We start from the raw sequence: 25,463 nt of genomic DNA, 5'->3' as shown, positions 1-25,463 counted from the left end.
CTAATTACATCAACATGCTATGGTTACGTGTAACCATTCATCCTAAACTGAAATTTCATTGAGATTTGCCAGCTCAGATTTAATTCAGACTCTTAGATCGTTTAAAGACAGACAAAAATATTTACAATCACTATGCCCATTTTATATTTGAAAATCTGTTTTTAATCGAATGTGCCTGACTGTAATGTGACTGATTATGACCCCCGAAATAGCAGAGGAAATAGGCCTGATTGCTTCCAGTTCAACTCCTGTCTATACATTTTATGCATTTAGAAAGCTATGTTCATACTTCAAGTTAATTTTTTTTACATATAACATGTACGCATGTAGCTTATATAGAATACTCTAAGTTAAAATTGTATAAAGATTCATACATGAAGATATTGTAGTATAATATATTCTATTAAGTTCTAAGTAATAATCAACCAAACAGAATAACATATGCGCAGTATTAACCTTAATAAACACATTTTCATTATAATTATTAATCTGTTAAAACAAACCTTGTCCATTTATACCCAGTTAGAATGTACAAGGAGAAAAATATTTTCTTGTAAGAGTTTGCCCATGATTGTATTGTACTTGCTATGGTGATGGTCTTCATGACATTAGATCACATGTTCTACTTGTGTTCGCTTCTTTTTTATTTACTGATCTTGCATGAATGTTGATATCAGGAAAATAATCGGATACGTTTTTTTCTTCTTCTGAGCTTTCAAAATTAAAGTATTGATATGTTTTGGTGAGTTTCTACATTTCATTTTGTAATGAGCACGAATGTTATATTCTTGGTAACCCATGACGAAATATAATGCCTTTGTTTGACGAAACCACAGAGTGTTGTCAGTTTCAAAAGTTCTGTTAGATTCCTCGTTTGCTATGCCTTTCATGATGTCATCGCATCATGTCAGAGGGTGTTGTTATCTGTGTTACCTATAGAAGTATTATGATATGGATTCATTAACATGTGATAAATAAATAAATTTTAGAAATATTTACTTTGAATTTGGCTTTATTATGAGCATGTTAGTGTTCATGGATTCGGTGCTTGCTTTCAACAAGGACTCAAGAAAAATGACTTCATTTATAAAGGAACCTCTAGATACCAGGGGAAGTTTCAGAGCACAAGATTGTGAGATCAAATACAAAATTGATAAGATATGAATTATTTCATTTGTCTTCCATGCAATCCTTCTGTATGTTCATGGATCTGTGCATTTTATTAGTGGAAAATCTATTTAATTATCATGTTATGTCATGGCACATCAAGATCTGTTCAGTGTAAAAGTGGAGAACTAGATTGATTTTCTTCGGATGGCCTTCCACGGATGAACAAAATTCCAGCTACGATCCCAATTACCCCTGCCCCTATGGCTAGAGCGAAACCAACGTGATATTGAACAAAATCTCCTTTGGCCAAATAGCTTTTCCTTCCAGCAAACACGATCGCTCCAGTCAGCATGCAAATACCTGAAAAACATATGTATAATTCCATCTTATTTTAGATTGTTTTTCTAAATAAATTATTCAGATAATTGTCTATAATGGTTCAAAGTAAGTAAGAGTCAGTTTGAAAACCGATGTTAGGCGTAATGTTACACACAACTGATACTATAGTGTTATTTTGTAAATGATTTTCATACCTGGTCAAATTAAAATAAAAATAAAAACTGAAACATCAAGAACATCAATGAGAACAAAAACACCTCAGCCTCAGCTCGTAAATAAACTTCGTTACAGCATAATGTTATATACGGACATAGGGCAATTCAATAACCATAGACGATGAGTATTTTCTATTAATTTCTTGGAAAGCCACCATCCACAAAATACATGGCTAGAACGAAACCGATGTAATATTGCACAAAAGCTCCTTGGATTTTGTTAGAAAGCCAGCATACACAAAATCATTGTGAGTAGAGTGTATTATAAAGTACTCAACACAATGAATTAAATGAAATTTTAAAAAGATATCGTTTGAAACCAGCAAACACACGTGATATATGCTGATTTCAGCAACACCGTGTTAAAGAATAGAAATTACGAGTTACCAGATAATGAACTTATAATATCGACTGCTGAAAATAAAATATACATAAGTTATATATTTTCAGTTCACCAGTTTGTTACTAAAGTCATCGAATAATGTTACTGGGTATAAATATGCTATTGATTATTTAAAAACGGTTAGAGTAAACAAAATGCAAATATAACAAAAGAATCTTGTTTCAAATAAAGAGCACTTTCCTTAACTGAATTATTGTTTTGCTTAATTCAGTTGAAGGTGACTTTACTGTTAATGAATTCTTCTGAGAAATGGTTATTACCTGCATAAGCCTAATACTCTGTTAGGAGGCCTTTCCAGGTATTTTCGGTGTAAACAAAGCACCTTACCATTATCTCCTTCCATCATTTAAAAGAGTCAGAAGAAATCAAACGGAAAAAGCATTATATACAGATATTCTTTGTCTCCTTAATAATGCTTCACAGCAAATCAGTTTATTGTGAACAGTCTTAGGCTTTGTCACTCGAACAGCAAAGGCAAATTGTTCACATGTATATAGGGTATTCGAGTTGTACATCAGGTTATATGATAGTTTCCAACATCGGATGGGACATATACCCTCAAGAACATTTTCTTTGAATCAGGATGATGAAATGGACATTCAGGTATTAAAAATTTTATTGTACATTAATGAAGTTGACACAAGAATGTGTCAGACCAAACAAAAAGCTATGTTCACAGATAAAACCAGGTCATTACCTAATATATACATCATAACAACAGGACTAGCTGTAAAATACCTGCTGAAATAGAGATGACACCTGCAATAAGAGAGATGTTCTTTTTTTGTCTTTTGACAAATATGCCAACAAACCCGAGTACGTTTGCACTGGCTACCATGAAAAGACCCATCAGAACCAATGCGCGAACGGCAAGATAATACTCTGAAAATATAAAATCATTATATAGAAATGAGGAAATATACCAAACAATAAAGTGATGGAAGGCTTAATGGACCTATATGATCAAGCACTAAATTGCTGTAAAGCTTAATGGACCTATATCATCAAGCACTAAAGTGACGGAAGGCCTTAATGGACCTATATCATCAAGCACTAAAGTGATTGAAGGCCTTAATGGACCTATATCATCAAGCACTAAAGTGACGGAAGGCCTAAATGGACCAATATCATCAAGCACTAAAGTGACGGAAGGCCTTAATGGACCTATATCATCAAGCACTAAAGTGACGGAAGGCCTTAATGGACCAATATCATCAAGCACTAAAGTGACGGAAGGCCTTAATGGACCTATATCATCAAACACTAAAATGACGGAAGGCCTAAATGGACCTATATCGTCAAGCACTAAAGTGATGGAAGGCTTAATGGACCAATAACATCAAGCTCTACGGAAGGCCTTAATGGACCAATATCATCAAGCACTAAAGTGATGGAAGGCTTAATGGACCAATGTCATCAAGCACTAAAGTGACGGAAGGTCATTAATGCACCTATGTCATGAGCAAAAGGGCGTAGACCTTTGGTTTGAATATGGAAGTCTCAAACTAATTTAAGTGATAGATCCGAAAAAATGTACATTCAAATGTAGACAAATCGTTAGTAGTTATATGTGGTGATTGCGCCTCAAAATGACGCTGACCCTCAAACGGGAAATGAACATGGGATTGGTACTTGAGACCCAAACGGGAATTCAACATGGGAATGGCTCTTCAGCCTCAAACGGGACTTTAAAATGGGGATTCCTCTTGAGAGACAATGGGAATATAATACGGGTGATATGATGGGGTTTTATAGGGACATAAAGGCTTCATGGGGACAAGCAAAACAAAACAAATGAAAACAAACACATATTTATACAACGCGAAGACAAAATTATGTTGTTGGGTATTTTAGTAGAATATTATATCTTTTCTATGAGTAAGAAAGGGGAAAAAGACAGCATCTATTTATAGCCTCATCTTGTAGGAAAATCCTATGAAAAAAACACTAGTATTCATTTCTAGCCTCAACCTGAATGTAAACCCTATAGAAAACCCTAGACTCTATTTTTAGCCTCAACAGGGTCTATAGAGTAGAAAGATACATGAGGCAGAAAGGTTTTTGTGGCTGAAAGGTGTAAATGGTCAAAGGGGTTATAGGGACAAATAAACAGGGTTGTTCCACAGAACGTTCATAAAAATTGAGGCTATAAATATATATTATGGTTTTTCCTTAGGAGTTTCCTAAAAGATGTGGCGATAAATAGATACTGGCGTTCTTCCATTTTTAGAAAAGATATAATATTCTACTATTGCCATTTTTTGTCTTTTTGTTTTATAAGTGCGTTTGTTTTATATAATCGCCCTCTTTCCTTATAAATGATTTTGTCCATATAAAATCCCCTCACATCGACAATGTTAAATTCACATTGCCCCATCAAGTTCATTCCGATGTTAAAGACCCGTTTGAGTCTCAATTGCTCTTCCCATATTAATTTCCCGTTTGCGGCTCATTCACCGTTATGAGGCTCAATCGCCGCATATAACTATACTTGTTCCTACAGGAATGGCGGACATCTTGATAGCGTTCCTTGGAAGTACGGTGAAGTTCAGACAGAAATGGAAAAAAAACCAAACATTGATGAGGAAATATATCTCTGCCATTAGTTTATACATGCTTAAGTACTCATTTATTTCTTCATATTCTTTCTTATTGCTGTTACTGTTATGGTTTTTGAAATGTTCTGACTCTTGTTGCTTCATTTTGTTGTTGTTTTTGTTTGTTTTTTATATTGCTTGATTTAAAAAAACTGGGACATTACCGAAAACCACGAATACTATTTTAAAATATTAAATTCAGAGAGAGAGAGAGAGAGAGAGAGAGAGAGAGAGAGAGACCTGGAACATTTGTCATCTCTTTGCAATATGCTTCCTCTGGCTGATACATTTTTAAGCAAAACATCCACAATCCTTCTGAACTGACTTCATCATCTTTATACCAGTATGGTAAGGCAGTGGACACCACAATCAGAGTTAGGGAAACACCGCAACATATTAGTCCTGCAATTAAAACCTTTCCCATAGTGCACCTGTAACCAGAAAGTGTTGGTTCATGTACGAATTAAGGTAGATAAGTTCAAATATGTGTTTTGTATGAATGAAATATATGTTTCGCTTCGTCTTTGTCCATGATGAAAAATGAAAAACTGGTAAGAGTAAAATATCGATTCAGAGATTGAGGATAACGCAATTAAATTCAAAGAAAACGAAAGAAAGTTAATTTATACTTCAATTTTGATCTCACTGTGAATTAGTTGAATTCTCGATCTTTACTGTAAACTTTTAAATAGTGTAATGCTCGATATTTATGGTGTACTTTCAGTTAGTTTAATTCTTGATCTTTATGGTGGACTTTAAATTAATTTAATTCTCGATCTTTTGTTTGGACTTTGAATTTGTTTAATTATCGATCTTTACTGTGGAATTTGAATTAGTTTAATTATCGATCTTTACGTGGAATTTGAATTAGTTTAATTCTCGATCTTTACTGTGGAATTTGAATTAGCTTAATTCTCGATCTTTACTGTGGGCTTCAAATTAATTTAATTCTCTATCTTACTTTGGAGTTTAAATTAGTTTATTTTCTGATCTTTACTGTGGACGTTGAAATAGTTTCTTTCCAGAATTTTACTGTGGACTTTGAATTAGTTTAATTCTCGATCTTAATGTGGACTTTGAATTAGTTTAATTCTCGATCTTAATGTGGACTTTGAATTAGTTGAATTTGCGATGTTTTGTTTGGACTTTGAATTTGTTTAATTATCGATCTCAATGGTGGACTTTGATTTAGTTTAATTCTCGATCTTAATGTGGACTTTGAATTGGTTTAATTCTCGATCGTTTGTTTGGACTTTGAATTAGTTTAATTATCGATCGTTGCTGTGGACTTTTGAATAAGTTTAATTCTCGATCTTAATGTGTGGACTAAGAATTAATTTAATTCTCGATCTTTACCTTGAACTTTAAATTAGTCGTATTCTCGATCTTTACTGTGGAGTTTGAACTAGTGTAATTCTCTTTCTTACTGTGGCTCCGGATCTTTACTGTGGACTTTCAGTTAGTTTAATTCTCGATCTTCACTGTGGAATCTAAATTAGTCTAATTCTCGATCTTTTACTGAGGACATCGAATTAGTCTGAATCTTGATATTTATGGTGGACTTTGAGTTCGTTTAATTCTCGATATTTACGGTGGACATTGTATTAGCTTAATTATGGATCTTTATGGTTGCCTTTCAATTAGCTTAATACTCGATCTTCTGTGGACTTTGAATTAGTGTAATTCTCGATCTTAATGGTAGATTCTTAATTAGTTTAATTCTCGAGCTTGATGTTGGATTTTGAATTAGTTTATAACTCGGTCTTTACTGTTGACTTTGATTTAGTTTGATTCTCGACCTTAACTTTTAATTAGTTCGATGCTTGATCTTTACTGTGGACTTTAAAATTAGTCTCATTCACGATCTTTGCTTTGGACTTCAAGTTAGTTTAATTCTCGGTCGTTAATGTGGACTTTGAAATAGTCTCATTCTCGATCTTTATGGTGGACTTTGAATTAGTTAAATTCTGGATCTTTATGGTTGACTTAAAATTAGTTTAATTCTCGATTCTCTGTGGGCTTTCAATTAATTGAATTCTCAATCTTTACTGTGGACTTTGACTTAGCTTAATTCTCGATCTAACTGTGGACTTTGAATGACTTTAATTCTCGATCTTTGTGGTTGACTTTGAATTAGTTTAACTCTCGATCTTTGTGGTGGACTTTGATTTAGTTAAATTTTCGATCTATATTGTGGATACTGAATTAGTTTAATTCTCGATATGTATGGTTGTCTTTTCACTAGTCAAATTCTCGATCTTTTACCGTGGACATTGAATTAATTTAATTCTCGTTCTTTTCTGTGGACTTTAAATTACTTCGATTCTCGATCTTTTTCTATGACTTTATAGCAGTTGAATTATCGATCTTTATTTTGGACCGTATATTAGTTAAATTCTCGATTTTTACGGTGGACTTTAGTTTAATTCTCAATCGTTACGCTGGACATTGAATCATCCTAATTCTCGACCTTTATGGTGAACATAGTTTTAGTTTCATTCTCGATCCTTGCTGTGGACTTCGAATTTGTTTAATGTCCGATCTTTACTGCGGACTTTGAATGAATTTAATTATCGGTCATTACTGTGGACTTTGAATTAGTTTAATGCTCTATCTTTATTGTGGTCATTAAATTAATTTAATTCTCAATCTTTGCGGTGGGCATTGAATAATCTTAATTCTCGATCTTTGTGGTGGACTTTGAATTAGTTTATTTCTCGATCTTTGTGGTGGACTCTGAATTAGTTTATTTCTCGATCTTTGTGGTGGACTTTGAATTAGTTTATTTCTCGATCTTTGTGGTGGACTTTGAATTAGTTTATTTCTCGATCTTTGTGGTGGACTTTGAATTTGTTTATTTCTCGATCTTTGTGGTGGACTTTGAATTAGTTTATTTCTCGATCTTTGTGGTGGACTTTGAATCAGTTTATTTCTCGATCTTTACTGTGTACTGTAGTATAATACTCCATCTTTATGCTGGGCTTTAAATTAGTTTGATTCTCGATCTTACTGTGGACTTTCAACTAATTGAATTCTCGATATTATATGGACATTGAATTAGTTTATTTCGCGATCTTTACTGTTATTTTAATTCTCGATCTTTACTGTGGACTTTAAATTAGTCTAATTCTCGATATTTACTCTGGACTTGAATTACTTTAAATCTCGATCATTCATGTGGACTTAGAAATAGTCTTGTTCTCGATCTTTACTGATGACTTTGAATTAGATTAATTCTCGGTCTTTACTCTTTGATTTAAATTAGTCTAATTCGGAATGTTTATGATGGACCTTGAATTAGTTCAATTCTCGATCTTTATGGTGGACTTTGAATAAGTATAATTCTCAGTCTTTATGGTGAACTTAAAATTAGCTTCCTTTTCGATCTTACTGTGGACTTAGTTTGAATTTCTTTACTCTGGACATTGAGTAAAGTCCACGATTAACATCAAGAATGAAACGTCCACAGTAAGATCGAGAATGAAACTAATTCAAAGTCCACAGTAAGGACCGATAATTCAATTAATTTAAAGTCAGCCGTAACGATCAAGCATTAAACTAACTCAAAGTCCACAGCAAAGATCCAGAATAAAACTAATTCAACGTCCATCATAAAGATCCAGAATTAAGCTAATTCAATGTCCGCCGTAAAGATTGAGAATTAAACTTATTTAAAATCCACAGTAATGATCGAGAATTTAACTAGTTTAAAGTCTGCAGTAAATATCGAGAAATAAACAAATTCAAAGGCCAAAGTAAAGATCGAGAATTAAACTAATTTAGAGTCCATTGTAAAGATCGAGAATTAAAGTAATTCAGTCCACTTAAAGTTCGAGAATTAGATTAATTGAAAGTCCACAGAAAAGATCTATAATAAAACTAATTCAAAGTCGACAGTAAGATCGAGAATTAAAGAAATTCAATGTCCACAGTGAAGATAGAGAATTATGCTAATTCCAAGTCCATCATAAAGATCGAGAATTTAAACTAATTCAACGTCCATCATAAAGATCGAGCATTAAACGAATTCAGTGTCCACAGATCGAGAATTAAACTAATTTAGAGTCCACAGTAAAGATCGAGTATTAAAATAATTCAGTCCTCACTAAAGTTCAAGAATTAGACTAATTCAAAGTCCACAGAAAAGATCGAGAATTAGACCAAATTCAAGTCGACAGTAAAGATCGAGAATTAATCTAATTCAAAGTCCACAGTAAGGATCGATAATTAAACTAATTCAAAGTAAACCATTAAGATCGAGAGTTAAACATATTTAAGTTCATAATAAAGATCGAGATTGAAACTAATTCAATTTCCACAGGAAGGATCGAAAATTAAACAAATTTAATGTCCACAGTAAAGGTCGAGAATGAGACTAATTCAACGTCCACAGTAAAGATCGAGACAAACCAATTCAAAGTGCCCAGTAAAGATCGATAATTAAACTAATTTAAAGTCCACCATTTAGATCGAGAATTAAACTAATTTAACGTCCACAGTAAAGATCGAGACTTAAAGCAATTCAACGTTCACAGTAAAGATCGAGACAAAGCAATTCAACGTCCCCAGTAAAGATCGATAATAAAACTAATTTAAAGTCAACCATTAAGATCGAGAATTAAACTAATTCAACGTCAACCATTATGATCCAGAATTAAGCTAGTTCAATGTCCGCCGTAAAGTTCGAGATTTAAACTTATTCACAGTCCACCATAAAGATCGAGAATTAGATTAATTAAAGTCCACAAGAAAGGTTGAGAGTAAAACTAATTCAACGTCACCCATAAAGATTGAGAATTAAACTAAATCAATGTCCAGAGTAAAGATCGAAAATGAAACTAATTCAAAGTCCACAGTAAACATCCAGAATTAAATTAATTTAAAGTCCATCATAAAGACAGAGAATTAGACGAATTCAAAGTCCACAGTAAAGACTGACAATTCAGCTTGTTCAATGTCCACCGTAAAAATTGAGAATGAAACTAATTTAAAGTCCGCCATAAAGATGGCGAATTTGATTAATTTAGAGCAAACAGTAAATATTGAGAATTAATCTAATTCAAGGTCAACAGTAAAGATCGAGAAATAAACAAATTCAAAGTCCAACATAAAAATCGAGAATTGAACTAATTCAAAGTCCACAGTAAAGATCGAGAATTAAATAAATTTAGAGTCCACGATTAAGACCGAGAATGAATCTAAGTCAACGTCCACAATAAGATCGAGAATAACACTTATTCAAAGTCCACAGTAAAGATCGAAAATTAGACTTATTCAAAGTCTACAGAAAAGATCGAGCATCAAACAAATACCAATTATTAAGCAAAGACGGAGAATTAAACTAATTCAAAGTCCACAGAAAAGATCGAGCATTAAACTAAGTCAAAGTCAACCATTTAGATCGTGAATTAAAGTAATTCAAAGTCCACAGTAAAGATCGCGAGTGAAACTAATTTAAAGTCCACCATCAAGATCGGGAATTAAACTATTTTAAAGTCCACAGTAAGATCGAGAATTAGACTAATTTAAAATCCAAAGTTGAGATCGAAAATTAAACTAATTTAAAATCCACCATAAAGATCGAGAATTAATGAAATTGAAAGTCCACAGTAAGATCGAGCATCAAGCTAATGCAAAGTCCACAGTAAAGATCGGGAAGTAAACTGAGTCAAACTTTACAAAAGATCGAGAATTAAACTAATTTAAATCCACCATGAAGATGTAAAATTATGCTAATTCAATGTCCAACGTAAAGTTCCAAAATTGAACTAGTTAAAAGTCTACCATAAAGATCTAGCATTAAACTAATTCAATGTATATAGTATATAGGTCGAGATTTAAATTAATGTAAACTCCACATTAAGGATCGAGAACTAGACTAATTCAAAGTATACAGTAAAGATCTAGAATTAAACTGATTCAAATTCCACCATAAAGATCGTGAATTAAAGTAATTCAATGTCCACAGAAAAGGTCGAGATTTAAATTAATTTAAAGTCCACCATTATGATCGGGAATCAAACTAATTCAAAGGTCATAGTAAGAAGGAATATAGCACTAATTCAACGTCCACAGGAAAGATCGAGATTGAGACTAATTTAAAGTCCACAGGAAAGATCGAGATTGAGACTAATTTAAAGTCCAAAGTAAAGATCGAGATTGAGACTAATTTAAAGTCCACAGGAAAGATCGAGATTGAGACTAATTTAAAGTCCACAGGAAAGATCGAGATTGAGACTAATTTAAAGTCCACAGGAAAGATCGAGATTGAGACTAATTTAAAGTCCAAAGTAAAGATCGAGATTGAGACTAATTTAAAGTCCACAGTAAAGATCGAGATTGAGACTAATTTAAAGTCCACAGGAAAGATCGAGATTGAGACTAATTTAAAGTCCACAGGAAAGATCGAGATTGAGACTAATTTAAAGTCCACAAAAAAGATAGAGATTGAGACTAATGTAAAGTCCACAGGAAAGATCGAGATTGAGACTAATGTAAAGTCCACAGGAAAGATCGAGATTGAGACTAATGTAAAGTCCACAGGAAAGATCGAGATTGAGACTAATGTAAAGTCCACATGAAAGATCGAGATTGAGACTAATGTAAAGTCCACAGGAAAGATCGAGCATCAAACTTATTCAAAGTCCACAGTAGTGATCAAGAATTAAACTAAATCATACTCCACCATTATGCTCGAGAATTAAACTACTAGAACGAGAACTAAACCAATTAAAAATCCACAGAAAGATTTATAATTAAACTAATTCAAAGTCTACCGATAAAATCGAGAATTAAACTTATTTAAAGTCCATAGTAATGATTGAGCATTAAACTAGTTTAAAGTCCATAGTAAGGAAGGAGAATGAATCTAAGTCATAGTCCGGTATAAAGGTCGAGAATTAATTTAATTTAACGTGCACCATAAAGATCGAGAATTAAATTTATTCGATGTCCACCTTAAAGACTGAGAATTACACTAATTCAGTGTCCACCATAAAGATCAAGAATTGAAATAAATTTTCATCCATCCAAAATTGATACGACGGAAACAAATCTCTCTCTCTCTCTCTCTCTCTCTCTCTCTCTCTCTCTCTCTCTCTCTCTCTGGCAATGGCATGCAAAGTTTATGATTCGGTATGCTTGATAATATAATCGAAAGTTAAAAACTTTTTCTAGCATGCTTAATCCTGGTAGTCTTTGTGAAATATGCTGCCAAATAGTGTATGACGTCAAAAATATACTCGGATTAGTAAACTTGACACTCGTGTATGAGGAGAAATGCCCATTACTACTCGGCTTGAACATGCATGGCATATCCGGATACAAACGATTCATTTTGCCTAATTTGTCCAATATAAAAAACAATATTTCATGGTAATAATATGGGTCTATTGAATATGAGCATGTATAGATATTAACATAACTATTAGGAAATATGAAGAATGTTGTGTATATTTAATTTAATTATATCTGATTTAATATATATTTATTTTAATTTAATTGTTTGTCAGTTTTAATTGTTTAATATATCTTTCATTACATGATATTATAATGTAAATATTTCACTAGAGATGATACATTTTCAGGAAATAGTTTGGCCGTGACTGTGTCGCAGAATAGAAACCGAGTGGGTTTTTGGACTAACTGAATAAGACAAACACGATGTGAGAAAGATGGAAATTTATGAAATGAATTAATAAAGAAAAATATATGATGTAAAAATACAATTATTCTCTCCGCTCTCAACATACGATTGACTCAAATCACTCTACACAACATTCACATATTGAAAATAAACCAAAATATTAAATCAATATGAAGTACAGATCCAGGAAACCTCATGGACTGCAGATACGCTTCAAACAGTATTTTGCACTATAAGAGAGATTCACATAATCTCTAATATGAACACAACTAAGATTCAAAATAATCTTATGAACACAACTAAGATTCAAAATAATCTTATGAACACAACTAAGATTCAAAAAAGTCTTATGAACACAACGAAAATTCAAAATAATCTTATGAATATAAAAATGCAATTGGAACAACAAATGATCCAAACGTATGCTTCTAGACCCCTTGTACAGTCGCACGATTCCTTAGGTTGGCCCACACTCTTATCGGCCGCTCGCACCCTTTATGGATCCACCACATGTACAGTCATACGTATACACACGTACAGACAGCATACAGCACCCTTCTGAATTTGCTACGTCTACGTCCGTGTCACAGACATACGTACATACATACATACGTATCGACAGCACGCAGCCTTAAATACTCTGGAAACTCCAGATAGCTCTAAACAACTTTAGACAGCTTCAGACAGCTTCAGACAGCTCTAGTCATATTCACAGTCACAATCACAGTGGCAGACACAATCACAGCGACAGACACAATCACAGCGACAGTCACAATCAGCTACAATAAAACCAAATTGGTCATAATAATAGTTTCTGTATAATCTCTAGATATATGATAATACTTTAACCTCTAATAGTGACTTGTAATTCAAAGTTCAAATATGCCTTGTAATAAATGCATTATTACGTGATAAGACATTACAAACCGAATAAGCTTCGCATGTCAAATGAAAATGTAAATTTAACACTTACCCCTGTGGCTGGAGAACAATGGAGAGCGTACACTCCTTGACGTGATCCAAAACGACCAGTGTCTGTTTTAGAAATTGATCTTACTTAAATCCATAGGAGAGTGAGCAGAAGTCAGGGTAAAATACCCGTGCATATCATGTTAGTAATGTTACTTTGTCACAAGTAATTTCTGGCGAGGTAGATGTTAATACAGTCGCTTACCTGGAAAAACACGTATTCACCCTAGATGACGTTGTACGCATGTACAACGGGAAATAGTCGAATAGTTCTAAGGCAAAACCAAGTTATTTATTTGCCTAATTCTGTGACAGATTGTTAGTTTATAAACACCAGGTGTTGATCTAAATCCTGACCTTGTTTCACAATTTGTAGTAACCATCGCAAATAAGTTCTATTTTATTTTAAAATAATTGGTTTTCGTCAGGGTCACACTGCGTAAACGCGATCTGTAACAAGTACTTGCTTATATAACCTTCAAGAAGATGATCAAGTGATCCCGTGTTTACGTTTTAGAAAGACCATATAACCCATTTTTGGAGAATTAATCTCAGTGGAAGCTGGGCAGTTAAACTGTTACATGTAAGTTGTGCTGTTTGGAGTTATTTCAAATTACTTGGTTTGGAGTTATGTCAAATTACTTGGATTCAAAAGGATTAATTCTATTAATTTTCTGGAAAATACGTGTGCTCATGTAATACTGTGCAACAAAGACAGTTTGTTATAAAATTTAATTCAGCTATCATAAACCGGAGTGATAATTCTTGTTTCTACAAGGAACTGTAGACTTCAACACTCAGATTGCAGCATACGTCATCGTCTTTAATCTTGGATTCTTCGTCAGGATTCGAACGTGAAATCAGTAGAACATTTTGTTACGAGGACTACTAAAATTTTATTCTTGGATTATTCTTGGATTATTTTTGGATTTTATTCTATAAAATTGTGAGTTCATATCTTTTCATTGTTACAGAATATTTCCAGGGAAATAAATGATTGTATTTTTTCAAAGCTTGCTGTTTTCACTCTTCTTGTGTTGCTGCTTTTTCTAGCCTAAACAAGTGACATAAGAAGACACTTTCGAAATTAGTTCGCCTGTAACTCTTTGGACTCAACTGGTGTTTGTCTTTATTTTATTGATGAGCAAGGAAACAGTAAAGATAAAATGGAACAAGTACAGAACCTTTACTCATCTTAGGTACAACTGAATGCTAATGCTCATTTCAAACGAGGAACGTACACGACTTAGACCTACACAGTCCAAAAATACAGTTATAACAGTTCGAGTACAAAAATCTAAGCGAAACGTTTCATTAACATCTCAATAGCTCCTGTGGGTCATCCTTATGTCTTCAGTACTACAACAATCACAAAGGTGTTCAAAAATATATTGACACTATATCGCTGTAAAAGCAGACTTTCTCAATATATTTCTAAACGTACCTTTCCCTTCCCATCTTCCTGACATTTTCACCCGTCTAAAATGGCCACTTTTAGTTTACTGTTAGAATGAATTAGTCCTACCAATATGGTGGCAGCTGCTAGTTTCGTAAATTGACCCCTGGCAAAGTTCTTAACTTAAGGTAATGGTGTGACATTTTCAGCTATTATTGTTTACTAATTACAGATATGGATATATTTGCGAACTTGGTGTTTGGGGCTTATGTTGTTCTTGAAATTGATGTCAGGCCTATACACCTTCCATAGTTACTCTGCGGCATCTTAATAGTAAAATACCAATAGTCTGCTAGGAAGAAGAGCTAGCCTGCCATAGCATTAAACACGTCGGTTCGGGACAAGTAGAATATTTCAAAAACGGCTTTGGATGAGAACTATTTTCAATTGCATCAGTTTGTTTAGCACAATCAGTTTTGCAGAATTATCATCTTGCAAAACGGCCTGTGTTTGCACTGTGAGCATCAAATGGTGTCAAATATGATCTTTGGACGAATAAAATTGTAGGTAGAAGTTTGGGGAAGGGTGCAAAAACTTCTTCTGCTATGAACTGCTATTGATTTTCCTGGTCAAGTAGATAATATTCTTATGCTTCGTGTTAATATAGGTATCCAAAAATATGAACATTTTGACCTCACTTGTGTATTGTACTTTTTATGATTTTTTTTATATATTAGAGTAGCAGAGAGGGCGAACTCACCAAATTTTAGTAAATTTATCGTTATAAATCCGTGTGGGGTTGACTGTGCTCGCGAAAATAAAATTTTAATTTAATTATATCCATGTCCCCACTACACCAGGTCTGATGAATATTTCGCACAGAGTATGTGTATCAACTCCGTGAAATACAACTAAAATATTGCAATTGTCCCTGATCACTTTTTGGCATTTGTGTATATCGTTGAGTAACATAAATCACGTCTGTGTTTTTATGTCATCGTCTGGAAAATATTCTAGCTGGATTTGATTGTCAAGCATTATGTCGTCGTATACTACGAAATTATTAATAAATCCATCGAGGTCATCTACAGATGAGGCTTCATCAATATCAGTAAGAAATTCAACAATATCATCGCCGTTTTTATTTTACAATCTTGCGTTTTCACTAAAATCTTTAAGCACTTCGTAACATCGCTGATCATCTACGGATGGAGCTACTAAATACAACTTATCCCATTTGCACCATCGCATTATCAAAGTAAGTAGCAATTGTGTTTTACCAGACACAGATGGACCTATAATAGATATAATTTGGTAACGCTGGATAATGTTTAACTGGTTCTTGCTTTCTTGTCGCTGAGAAATCAATTGCATCCAAATACTTATAATATGAATCTATACTGTGTTCGATACAGAACACATTCTCCTACGAATATCTTGACAACTGCGATAACAAAAAATAACAAGCGTGCAGTTACAGGCAAGTGTAAACGATGTGGTACAAAATATATATATATTTATTTCCAAAAACACAGGTGGTGATATCGCTACTTCGCTAGGAATATTGCCATAAACATCATGGGTTAAATACCCAGGAGAAAAACATCTTCCAGGGTATAATTATTGTGGTCCTGGAACCAGACTTGATATGCGACTCGATAAACAAGATCAGCCTAAACCGGAGATTATGCATTAAATGAAACTGATAAATCATGTCACGTCCATGATGTAGCTTATCGAGTAAAGGATTTACAACAAAGACATTATGCAGATGTGAAATTAATTCATCCATTAAATTCTATAAAAAAATAATTTTTCAGAGATTCATTAGCTATTTGGTTGGTATAATTTGGTAACGCTGGATAATGTTTGACTGGTTCTTGCTTTCTTGTCGCTGAGAAATCAATTGCAACCAAATACTTATAACATGAATCTATACTGTGTTCGATGCAGAACACATTCTTCTACGAGTATCTTGACAACTGCGATAACAAAAAAAAAAAAAAAAAAAAAATAACAAGCGTGCGGTTACAGGTCAATGTAAACGATGTGGTACAAAAAAATATATTTATTTCCAAGTGTAAACAATGTGGTACATTCCTGCGATGAAAGGTAAACTAGTATTAGGACAGTGAGTTTCCCGAGCCGGTAATTAATCAACCGATTATTATTATAATGGAATCGATTTATTATAGTCCAAGGGGATATTGGAGGGGTAGAGAAGCGATTAGTAAACTCGCTGAGGCAACACATGTTACACGTGTTGCCGCCGCAGCGTGGTTAATACGAGAGGCAATATGGAAAATTTATATACCACCACCTAAACAAATCGAGTATGCACATTTTAATGTCGGCGTTCCAAATGAAGTCCATCAGGCGGATATATTTCTTTTACCGCACGATACTACTAAAATTGGTAGACGTCAATCAACACACAAATATGCGTTAACTGTCGTTAACGTTGCAAGTAGATATAAAGAAGCCGAGCCGTTATTAACTAAAACAGCAACTGATCTTGCTTCTGCGTTTGAACGAATTCGTCAACGAGGATCTTGACCACAAGGTGAGCTACAATGGCACAGCTGCTACAGGTTGATCCTGGTAAAGACGTTTAGGGTGCAGTATCGTCGTTGATGAAGCAACACAAGGTCACAATCAGACGAGGACATACTGCAATTCATCGTGATCAGGCAATTGTTGGGCGATTTAATCGAACGCTTACTGAGCGGTTATTGGGATATCAATACGCGAAGGAGATAATTCAGAAAGACAAAAGATCTCATGAATGGGTTGCAAGATTACCAAGTGTGATAGATGCACTAAATAATGAAATTACTTGTGCAACTGGCATGAAACCTATTAGCGCGATCACAAAAAACATGCCAATACAACGACGCTATTTTTCAAAACAGCCAGTGCTAGGTAATGTTTCTGTATGATATTTATATGAACTCTGTGAACTTGAAGGTGGTAAAAAAAGAGCAACTGATCCTATCTGCTCATTATACTTTATACATTAACCAATTGAGGTGTTTCAGCAACAGATTCCAAACACCTCCAGTAAAACGTTGCGGTTAATTTCTTATCAGCTTATTCTTCGTCCCCGCTATTTAAAACAATCGACGCGGTACCAGAAAATTGATCAGTTGAGTGACGCCAGGGATACGTAGTGTATATACTAAATTTTTCCACGCTGAGCACAGTCTATACACACCAGTGACTTCTGTGGTATGTTTGAAAATGGGTTTTCTTGCTGTGGCCATGTTGAGAATCCTGATGATATCGTGTATGCGTTGTTGGCAATTTGCTTGTGAGGAAATTTAATCAGATTAATTTTTTAACGATATCAGGAATTCCACTTACGACATCTTCTAGCTTTATTATAATCGCTTCAATATTTGACAACGCTGTCTTAATATCACCGAGTTTTGTACTAACATCAGAGAGTTTCACGTCAACAGTCAACGGGGTGCCAAAGTAATTATCTGCGATTTTATTAAGCTTTTGAAAATTTCTACGAGTATTTTAAAACATATTTACGTGAACGACATATTCAGCTCGTAACGTGATTAATTTCGTATCTACGTTATTATAGTTATTGTCTACATATTTTTTGCTGCGGCATCTTCATCAGATTTTGGATCTCTTAAAACAACTATTTTATTTCCGTTCATGCTGAGTTCACCTGTCATTGTAACCCCGGTGGTCCGCAAACGATTAGCAACACTTTTTTTGCAATTTTACTTCTAATAGCTGCAATTGATATATTTGAATCTCTGATTTTTAAAACACCGTATTTATCCTGAAAAACTTCATATCGGTCAACTCCAGAGAGGTTCATAATATCAGCGAGTTCATCTTTGGTCGCATAATTTGATAAATCCACATCGCAGAACTTTTTCTTACCTTTGAACGAAGAGGATCTTCCGTAAGTATCTACCATTATTCGTTATAAACTCCACTTGTATAATTCTGCACGACTTTGTGAGGCGGTAATGTTGATTTTGATACAGCATCGAGTTACACAATTGTTTCAAGGCCGCATATTGGAGGGTCAGTTATTGTCTATGTTGGTAATTTTAATACTACATCGGAATGGCTTTTGTATATAACATAAATTAGTTCGGCGGGTTAAATCCGTACGAACAAAATAACAGATCCACATGGATCAATTGCGTATGCAGCACAATGAGTACCTGGACCAGAAGTATTGTCAAGATTAATGATACCGATTTCAACTTCTTTGTGGTGTTTTAATTTTTCAGCAGCATTAATTAAATCAAAATTAGACATTGGAAGAATATTTTTTGTTTGTAACGAGGTATTTTCCCGGGAAGTCTGAATCCTTTTCCGTACCATGAGGCCGGCAATTTGAGTCGACCCGGCTGAGGCATACTTGCGTTTTTTTGTGTGTATCGCTGGTTTTTGTTGGCGTGAACTTCTTATTTTAGGCTTTCTGCAAGCAAAATTCCTTGTCCAGTTGCTTTTTGTAATGCCATTCCAGGGGCGGGTCCAACAGCACCTAATGCGGCTGTCGTTGCAACAGCTGGAGCTTCGGCAGCTATCAACGCTGGTCTCGCCGCAAGAAGTTGAAATATATCACCTGATTTAGTTATGTCTGAAATAGCACCTGCAGAAAGAGTAATTCGTATTCCAGTCATGGCTTTATTAGCATCGTTGATTTTTATTGAGTTAACGTTTTGTCAGTGACAACTTATTTTGACCACCTGTGCTCTGGTTGTTTAAACCTTATTATGGTTAAGGATCTTTTTACCGATGCGGATTGTAGATTTTTAATCCGACCAGGAATCAGACTGACATTAACATGATGACAAGACATTTATAATATCAACGGTGATTTTATTACAATTACATATTTTTCACTGGAGCGTCAATAACACTGTCTTCAACCAACACCTTTGAGTAACATTGATTTGTCGCTGAGTATAACAGCGATTGCTCAGTAATTAACGCCACCACCTGTATTTACGCTGGTGCAAAGATGAATATCAACAACAGATTTTCTGGATAACTCAAGATGCTCCAGCGAAAAGTAATAGATCGGATACAAATTTTTAAAATCAAGTTGTGATATTTGCAATACTGTCCTACGTTTTGATCGCGTCCAATAAATGTAATTAACCGATGATACACACGCACTATATGATTTTGATCAAAATTCAGTAATATATTTTTAGTTGGTTCTTGTTGTCCGTTTATCCGTAAAGTAACTTCACTAACTCCAAATTTGTCAAATAACATATGACTACACGTTTGCGAGTTTAATCGATCATAATTTTGAAACGCAACAAATATATGTCGTGGTGAAGAAACGCCTTGCTGTTATGCTATATGACATGTAAATAAACCATCAATAATACTTTGAATAATATCCGTGGTTAATGTTAACCAACTCAGCAATGATTTACCGCTTTGATCCACAAATGACAACAATCACTGTTCTTCAGCAATTGTTGGAGTCATTACCGGCATCCACAACGAAAGTTTTGTTAGTTTAACTTTACTAGCATCGGCAATAGGTCGCCAGATAGCGTCGTCATCAGTGGATTTTCTTATAAGAACAACTGTATGCTTAGCTTCTAAGATAACTTTTCTGACATTTCTACAAAATCCAAATATGTGGTATAGTGGAATAGCGCATGAAAAACCTCTACTCTACGACCTTTGCCCAGCTTTGCTCAACGGGTTAAATGTCCTATGTTGTTGTTGTTGTTGTTGAGTTTAATTATACTGGCGTACACACAACTGTGCATGTGCCGCATTTTTTCTGAGTGCACAGCAGCCTGCTAGTTGTTCCTGGGGAAGGGAATGGTGCCACCTCCCCCAGGCTTTTATGGATTCAAGGAACCCTGATAGTTTGCCCTCAATCTGTGGGTCCATAAAGGTCCCTTACAGTTGAATTGATGGCTGTCATTAGTGGGAAGAATAGCTCGGGAACGTTCTTGCTGCCTTTACATCGCTAGTTTCTTGTTGCATTTGCCTGGTGTTTCTTGCGTTCTTAGTAGAAATCATGTATGAAGAGAGCTTTTCAAGGTTATTATGGTATTACTAGTCGAGGTGTTTAGGGTGTGCTTCCTACGTTATGTTATTTATAAGTTTTTAGATATTGTCTCTTTAAGTTATTTATTTGTTAATGTTTTTAGAGATTGAATGTTATTTATACTTTATTTAGCAAGAGACCGGAGTCCTAGCCGATTACACGGTTCCTTAAGGACATCTAGGACCGGAGTCCTAGATGATTACTCGGTTGGTTAAGGACATCTAGGACATCCGATTTTGCGGTTTCCTTAGTTTTTTATAGGTGCTTCGTACGTGAATTATTTATTAATACTTTTATAAAATTGAATGATATGTTATGGGTTTTTATGTGGTGGCTTCTAAATTTATTTAGCTAGTTACTGGGTCTTTTGGTTTTGTGGGGATAGTAATTATATTTTGTTCCTAAGTCCTGCTGAGTCTATGAATTTATTTATATTTTTTTATGCTGATTGTTTATTTTTATTAGAGTCCATAAGTAACTGAGTATGTGTGTGGTGATCCAATCTCTTTTTTGTTTCTGATAAATATTTTACGAGCGGGTTGATATTTTGGGCATATATGGAATACGTGGTGTAGATCTTCGGTGGTGTGGCAGTTAAAGCAGTTAATGGTTGCTGGTTTGGGTTCTATAAACCTTCCAAAACTGCTTGCTAGTTTAGTTTTTCCAGTTATTATCCTGTTTATGGTTTTCTGTTCTAAATAGGTACCCTTAGGTAGCTGTATGTTCCTATCTACAGTATTTTTGGGTTTCATGGTACTTTTTACCTTTTGTGGAGGAGTTCCAAAAATCTTGCCTTGTTTGGTCTATATATGTTTGTGCGAAGCTTATTGCTTCTGTAGAGCTATAGTTAAGCTTGATAGAGTTTTGATCTCCTAGTTTGGTTTGTGCAACTTTGTCTGCTGTTTCGTTGCCAGAGATTCGAATATGCGACGGTATCCACATGAGCTCGACTAATTGATGTGCTGTGGTGATATCGTCGATTAATTGGCATGCTCTCTCAAGAAATTGTTCCCTAGAGTGATTATTGCGATTTTGGATCAATTTGATAATGCTTAGGGAATCGCTAATAATGACTGCTTTAGGTATGTGGTTGTCTTTGATCCATTGTAGTGATTCAAGTATAGCCCAGAATGCAGTGGTGTAAATGGAGCAATAGTCAGGTAATCTGGATCCGTTTGTATATTGAATTCAGGGATGACTATTTCTGCCGCTGTTCTTGGTGGGTTGTTTATTTTTGATCCATCGGTATATATTTTAACATAGTCCGGGTATTTTTGGTTGATTTCGTTTACCAGTACAGGTTTTAGTAAGTTTTCTTGTCCTTCTTTATTGCCTAATTTGGTAGCTTCAATGTTAATCCTTGGTGGTTTTTGTAACCATGGTGATTTGTTCTGGTCTGTATTGTTTGTTACCTGTTTTTTTAGTAGAGGTATCTTTTCTCTTAGTTCAAGGATTACTTTGCCACTTGGTGTGATAGGTATGATTTTGGGTTTGAAGACAACTTTACACTTATTTATAGCTATTTTGGTGGGATGGTTGTCTGGGTGGGTATCTAATCGAATGGAGTATCGGAGGAGCAGTTCTTGTCTACGTAATGTTAAGGGTAGTTCTCCTGTTAGTGTTTGTAGTTCTTCTAATGATGTTGAGGGGAGTGTCCCTGTGCATAATAGGCTTTTCTCTGGATAGTGTCAAGTTTTTGTAGTACAGGTTGCTTAGCCGAGTTATATGCTTGGCAACCGTAATCCAGTTTTGATCCAATTAGGGTTTTATATATCGTGAGGAGGGTTTCCTGGTTTTAACTTCTGCTGAAAATGCATGCAACTGTATTTGCAAATATGCAATAAATTGATTAGACCAGAACAAATGCATTACAGTCGTCTGGCCTATGTGTTCATAATAAATTAAATACAATTCAAACAATTTGATGCGCTCCAGATATAAAAGCAAGATAACTTATTAATACAATAAAACTATTGACCACTTATATTAGTTCCCATGTTTCTCCAATTATTGTATTTAGTGATCAACCTCCCCTTTATTATCATTAACAAAACTATAAACAAAACTCAGAGATTTTCTAGATGGAATCTGATGCTGTTAGAATACAGCGTTGATATTAGAAACATTAGAGGAAACGATAATTTAATTTACTGATGCACTCTTACGAGTATATAAGTACAATGTTGTTGTTGTTGTTGTTGGAGGGGGTGTTATATTTGGTGTCATTAAACTGAGTGACATTTATAAGAGATCATATTGTCACACAACGTTTTAAACATTATGTAAAATAAAGCTTTCTTGTATAAATCCTTGTTTTCCTTTATTGGAGTAGGTGATTAACTTTTGTCCATGATTGTAGATTGTACTTTACGATAATGATCGTTTATCAAAATGATGACTACATAACTAACTTTAGTCCTTGATTATAAGTTGTACATAACAACTTAACATAACCTTTTAGCTAAAACATTCTATAAAACAGACATGGTTTTGGATATTTTCATATTCTATTACGTCTTAGGTCTCGAGAACTTTGTATAAATAGGAATTTGATAAATAATTCATTCCTACTTTAAGATCAGCCTTTGTAAATCCATATCAGTTGTATTTGGATACCATTCGAGAGGAATTGTTTATTTAAATTATTAATTGTATGACGACTTTGTGGTCTTCAAAATTAGTATTAGTTGTTGTTGTTCTTGTAGGGTTTAACGATATTTTTTTAGCACAAGATTGGCTGTACATGGCGGCCAGTATAATTAGTGGAGGAAGAACTCTGGAAAACTCCGGGAAGAATTGTCTACGCACGAGAAGCTACTGGAAAAGTTTATTCTAGAAGGTTCAATATGTTTACGAGATAAAATCTTTGGTATTATTAGAAAGTCTATTACTAAATGTATCATAAAGAACATAGCAAACACAATGCCCCCAGGCAAAGATAATAATCCTAATAGTTAACCAAAACTCATAGAGAATTTTTTAGCTATATATTAGTTCTTTACAGAACTAAACAATATGAATTATTCAGGTCAGGTAGAAAATAAACTTGATTTTGGATAAGGGCAAGTTAAACATTCAGTTATCAACAGCATATAATGAAATAAAATCAATACAAATGCAGCAAACAAACAATGCAAATTAAATATACATAAGACGTGGAATTACTAAATGCTCTTTTACGTTTGATTAATGCATTATTTAGGAAATATTGTGAACTCATTGGAAGACATTATGCACTGCATCAATGTGGTACATTAGGACATTCAAGACTACTGGAGATCATTATAAACTTTCTATAAACTTGGGCTTGTGATAGGACATTTTATTACTTGGGATTTCATTCACAATACAGTGTCTCTAAAATTAACTTAGATACATACATTATTTGTTGATTTTACAAAAATAATCAAATGTCCGATGTTAGCGGACATGACAGACGGTTTCGTCCAAAACGCTCCGATATGACACGCAGACAATATGAATGCTATGCCGTAAAAAAATTAGAATTATCATGCTGAGAAATGTAATGTAAAATGGATCGATCAATGGCAAGCAAATATCACAAGGTGAGGGCTGAAGAATAATTAAACGACTGAGAAAATTAGGTCTGAAGTCTAATCAGGCACCGTTTTATAGGAATTATGCAAGAAATCCATCGCACACATTCGGACCTCCCATTTGCTGGCAGTCGTACATGTTAGTCACTAGAAATTAGCATTCACGTAATGTGACGTTTATCAGAATTAAAATCTTATTCGTGTAGTTCCAAGCGATTTTCCTTATAATTCATCGAAACGTTTAACCCAAACACATATGTAATAAGTCTGATAGAAGAAAGGTTTCTTTCTTCTAAATTTATTTGTTTATTTGTTTATGTACCGTAATTTTCACTGTAACCAATATGAGGCAATACGACTTACAAAATATATTCGATCTGCAGTTTCATTCGATCGTATCTGGGTATTGCGACTTCATCTAGCAGAAACGAACGAAAAAACGCCCCCCTTCTCAGTCTATTACTCCGTTTATATTTTCTCGTAAGTATTGTGCCTTAAAACAAATTAATGACATTCCAACAAGTGTATCTCCGAGTGTGCTTCTGAATGGCATCACGTACCATATTGATTATAGTCCCACACACCAATTAACAGTTTATAAACCAGAATGAAGTTTCAACTAAACCGTGTTATGTAATGGTATTCATGATAGTACATACATTGGAACGTAATGTCACTTCAATGGCACTCCATGCATGGATTAAATATGATCTCCCGTAATTGTAAACACACATAGTATGAATGCGCACTTGTGTCGTCAGCCTGACACAAATGAATTGACTAAATAGGATGTACAGTAATTGTGAAGCTAGATTTATATTTATATACATATTGACAAGATAGCATTTGCCCAGCTGTTGAAACAGATAAACTTCTGTTGTTTAATAATAATGTAAAAAGGCTTATACTTACAAAACGTCTTTAAATCCCTCAGTGCGAAAGATTCCTGAAGTAGCAAGTGTGTTCTTGTCTACCTTTCCCCGGCCAACATCGTGCTATTATAAACAAACCCACCAATCACTGCAGTGAATTTGAAAGGGATTGAGCTGAATTATAAGGTGTGTTCTCGTCTACCTTTCTCCGACTAACAGCCTGTTAATAGAAACATACCCACCAAACACTGCAGTGAATCTGCAGAACATTCGGCAATGAACAAGGTTATCAATAGTCA

General features: G+C 34.3%; 1 protein-coding gene across 2 annotated transcripts; it reads right to left on the bottom strand.

Annotated features, from left to right (window-relative positions):
* Positions 1-994: 994 nt before the first annotated feature.
* On the bottom strand, positions 995-25,446 carry LOC149783271 (uncharacterized). 2 transcript variants are annotated; one of them, XM_089931501.1, is made up of 5 exons: positions 25,205-25,446; positions 13,283-13,344; positions 4,905-5,095; positions 2,806-2,949; positions 995-1,470 (listed from the first exon to the last, which is right to left on the bottom strand). In XM_089931501.1, exons 3-5 carry the CDS (start codon positions 5,086-5,088, stop codon positions 1,277-1,279), a joined length of 522 nt encoding a protein of 173 aa, XP_089787627.1. In that variant the 5' UTR covers positions 5,089-5,095; positions 13,283-13,344; positions 25,205-25,446; the 3' UTR covers positions 995-1,276. The 2 variants fall into 2 exon arrangements, with proteins under 2 accessions (XP_089787627.1, XP_089787626.1); XM_089931500.1 differs by lacking the exon at positions 13,283-13,344 and having other exon boundaries at positions 25,205-25,442.
* Between the last annotated feature and the right edge of the window lie 17 nt (positions 25,447-25,463).

Source organism: Sinohyriopsis cumingii, chromosome 14 (assembly GCF_028554795.1).
Source record: "Sinohyriopsis cumingii isolate HCF-2022 chromosome 14, ASM2855479v2, whole genome shotgun sequence".
Lineage (NCBI taxonomy): Eukaryota > Metazoa > Mollusca > Bivalvia > Unionida > Unionidae > Sinohyriopsis > Sinohyriopsis cumingii.
The sequence above is the reverse complement of the archived record's forward strand: the minus strand, read 5'-3'. Positions and strand labels throughout refer to the sequence as shown.